The following is a 1260-nucleotide window of genomic DNA, read 5'->3' as shown; positions in this document are numbered from 1 at the left end:
CTGGTGGATCCTTTGCCTACACCAGGAGGGAGCCCCTTGGTGTGTGCGTGGGAATCGGTGCATGGAATTACCCCTTCCAGATCGCAACATGGAAGTCTGCTCCTGCTCTGGCATGTGGTGAGTGTGTAACAGTGTGTATTACCAAATTATTATAAGACTTGAGATAATTATGGTGCAGCAGTAATGTGTCTCTCCGGTCCCTTAAAAATAATCACACCATAACTCACCATGTTTAAATCTGGTTGTTTAGGCAACGCCATGGTATTTAAGCCCTCTCCGATGACTCCTGTGACTGCCGTCATTCTGGCTGAGATTTACAAAGAGGCAGGGGTACCAGACGGACTCTTCTGTGTGGTTCAAGGTGGAGCAGAAACTGGCACCTTGCTCTGCCATCACCCGAAGGTCGCCAAAGTCTCTTTCACTGGCAGTGTGCCAACAGGCAAGAAGGTACGGAGACCAAGACAGCACAAAATTTTTCACCTTGGTCAAGAAGGACATGTTTTCAGTCCAGTGTGTTTGTCAGCAGAAGTATGGAAAAACCACAGGCCAAGCCTTTTCACAGTATTACCTGATATTGATTTGACAAGGCTTCAATTGACCTTGTTAATACCCCGTGTGTTCTCCCCGCCCTCAGGTCATGGAAATGTCTGCAAAGAGTGTGAAGCAGGTGACTCTGGAGCTCGGAGGGAAATCTCCTCTCCTGATCTTCAAAGACTGTGAACTGGAAAATGCAGTGAAAGGAGCACTCATGGCAAACTTCCTGACGCAGGGACAGGTGAGGCAGTTGTATCATAAATGCGTTGTGTCGTATGATGTTAAGCCNCAGAGAGAGATCATGCCCAAGTTCCTGGAAGAAGTAGTGAAGAGGACTAAGGCCATCCCTGTGGGTGACCCCCTGTTGGACGGCACCCGAATGGGAGCGCTGATCAGCAAGCCACAGCTGGAGAAAGTGCTGGGATATGTCAACCAGGCCAAGCAGCAGGTGTGTTTATAATCCTCCGATCATTAGATCAGAGGAACATTTAATGATCCCTGTGGAAGAATTGAGCAGCTGTGGAGAGGCATTTATCTGAGAATAAATCAGCTGTGATAGCACCACTGACACGCTCACTGCACCTCAGCAGTTATATGAAGTTTAATTACTCCTACCTTAATTCTCATAATTATTTGACTCATATGTCTGTTTTTTCCAGGGGGCCAAAGTGCTTTGTGGAGGAGAGCCCTTTGTCCCCAGTGACCCCAAATTGAAAGGAGGCTACT

At 47.7% G+C, this 1260-nt stretch overlaps 1 protein-coding gene across 1 annotated transcript; it reads left to right on the top strand.

Moving 5' to 3' along the window:
• Nucleotides 1-5: 5 nt before the first annotated feature.
• Nucleotides 6-1254, top strand: LOC126387013 (4-trimethylaminobutyraldehyde dehydrogenase A-like; the record flags this gene model as incomplete). The annotated part of the gene is made up of 4 exons (XM_050039576.1): nt 6-117; nt 251-447; nt 635-982; nt 1194-1254. Coding segments are annotated over 4 exons (718 nt in total), but the record flags the coding sequence as incomplete, so codon positions are not given.
• Nucleotides 1255-1260: the final 6 nt, after the last annotated feature.

The sequence above is a fragment of the Epinephelus moara genome, unplaced genomic scaffold (assembly GCF_006386435.1).
Source record: "Epinephelus moara isolate mb unplaced genomic scaffold, YSFRI_EMoa_1.0 scaffold1509, whole genome shotgun sequence".
NCBI lineage: Eukaryota > Metazoa > Chordata > Actinopteri > Perciformes > Serranidae > Epinephelus > Epinephelus moara.
Note: the sequence above shows the minus strand (reverse complement) of the source record. Positions and strands in the feature narration are given on the sequence as shown.